The sequence below is a fragment of the Mandrillus leucophaeus genome, unplaced genomic scaffold (assembly GCF_000951045.1).
Source record: "Mandrillus leucophaeus isolate KB7577 unplaced genomic scaffold, Mleu.le_1.0 Scaffold107, whole genome shotgun sequence".
NCBI classification, from domain to species: Eukaryota; Metazoa; Chordata; class Mammalia; order Primates; family Cercopithecidae; genus Mandrillus; species Mandrillus leucophaeus.
The window spans coordinates 19,262-20,913 of record NW_012098876.1 but is presented as its reverse complement, the minus strand read 5'-3'; the positions used below and the strand labels follow the sequence as shown (position 1 = coordinate 20,913).

General features: G+C 43.0%; 1 protein-coding gene across 4 annotated transcripts in view; it reads left to right on the top strand.

Annotated features, from left to right (window-relative positions):
* The window catches only part of CNOT10 (CCR4-NOT transcription complex, subunit 10), a 131,701-nt gene extending 130,956 nt beyond the window's left edge, over positions 1-745 (top strand). For all 4 annotated transcript variants that reach the window (XM_011985311.1, XM_011985320.1, XM_011985302.1 and 1 more), the window contains one exon: positions 327-745. In XM_011985311.1, the coding sequence (XP_011840701.1) occupies positions 327-481 (155 nt within the window). In that variant the 3' untranslated portion in view covers positions 482-745. The remainder of the gene's footprint in view (positions 1-326) is intronic.
* The last annotated feature ends 907 nt before the right edge of the window (positions 746-1,652 follow it).

Below are 1,652 nucleotides of genomic sequence, written 5' to 3'. Positions count from 1 at the left end.
CTGAGGCAGGAGAATGGCGTGAACCCGGGAGGCGGAGGCTGCAGTGAACCTAGATGGTGCCCCTACACTCCAGCCTGGGGACAGAGGGAGGAGACTCCATCTCAAAAAAAAAAAAAAAAAGTTCCATTGCCCGGGCCATGCCCTACATCACTTAAATTGGAATTTCTGGGGATAGGATGGAGGCTTTATGGGATTCCAGTGTACAGCCAAGGCTGCAGATGACGGCTCTTCTAGATCATCTTTTACCTCCCTAGCAGGATTCTCATGGCTTGCTTTGTGTGTGGTAGTATTGTTGCATGCTTTTTTAACGGGAAGTGTTTTTATAGGTAATACTCAGCTGGCCTTACAGATCATCAAAAGGAATCAGCTGCTCCCTGCAGTGAAAACACACTCTGAAGTGAGAAAGAAGCCAGTGTTTCAGCCTGTCCACCCGATCCAGCCTATCCAAATGCCGGCTTTCACCACTGTGCAGAGAAAGTGATACTTCGCTTTTGGAAAACTGTTACCTGAGACCCAGGGGAGTATTTACTGGCCATTTTACTTGTATCACAGCAGAATGAATAAAAGATGGTGAAGGCTGTTAATTTTGAGACGGTTCTACCCCTGACTTTTTGCCAAAAGCTTACTTAAAATTAAGGATTTACTAAGTCATCATCAGCTGTTTTTCTTAATTTCAGCCAGACTATTAATTTTGAGACATTATGTAATATATGCCATAGGCAATTAAAACATAATTTTATCAGAAGTCTTTTCTTGACTCTTAGATTATTTTAGCATCTGAGGTTTTGTGTTAATGTTTAAAAATTGACAAAGAAGAATATCAACAGTAGATAAATAGCCAATTCAGAAGCTGACCTGGGAGTAAAGGGGAGGGAAAGAGAGTTGATGTGTTTTATGTCTAGTGTGATGACTGAAAAGACGAGAAAATGTGTTGAGAAATTTGGTTAAGAAGACACAACTGGGCCAGGCACAGTGGCTCATCCTTATAATCCCAGCACTTTGGGAGGCTGAGGTGGGCAGATCACTTGAGGTCAGGAGTTCGAGACCAGCCTGGCCAACATGGTGAAACCCCGTCTCTACTAAAAATACAAAAATTAGCCATGTGGTGGCACATGCCTGTAGTCCCAGCTACTCAGGAGACTGAGGCAGGAAAATCACTTGAACCTGGGAGGTGGAGGTTGCAGTGAGCTGAGATTACACCATTGCACTCCAGCCTGGGCAACAGAACAAGACAGTCTCAAAAAAAGACACAACTGATCTGTTAGGAATCATTTGCTTAAAAAGTGCAAATACAACAGGGTTCAGTGTACTGGCCTTGTTCACTCTCCTAGGTTCTGGAGTCTGTTAGCAGGCAGTTCAAGGTTCACTACTAACCCTTTTGCAAATGCAAACAAGAATTTAATAGCTTCTTCCCAATAGACAGTTGTGTGTTGTGGGATTGACAGTGAAAAACTTGCCAATAGGATGGATATATACTAACATTAAGTAGGGAGAAAAGAACAGTACAAGTGGGTACAGTGGCTCACATCTATAATCCCAGTGTTTTGGGAGACCAAGGCGGGAGGATCACTTGAGGAGTTCAAGACCAGCCTGGGCAACATAGCAAGACTCTGTCTCTAAAACTTTAATTTTTTTTTTTTTTTTTGAGACGG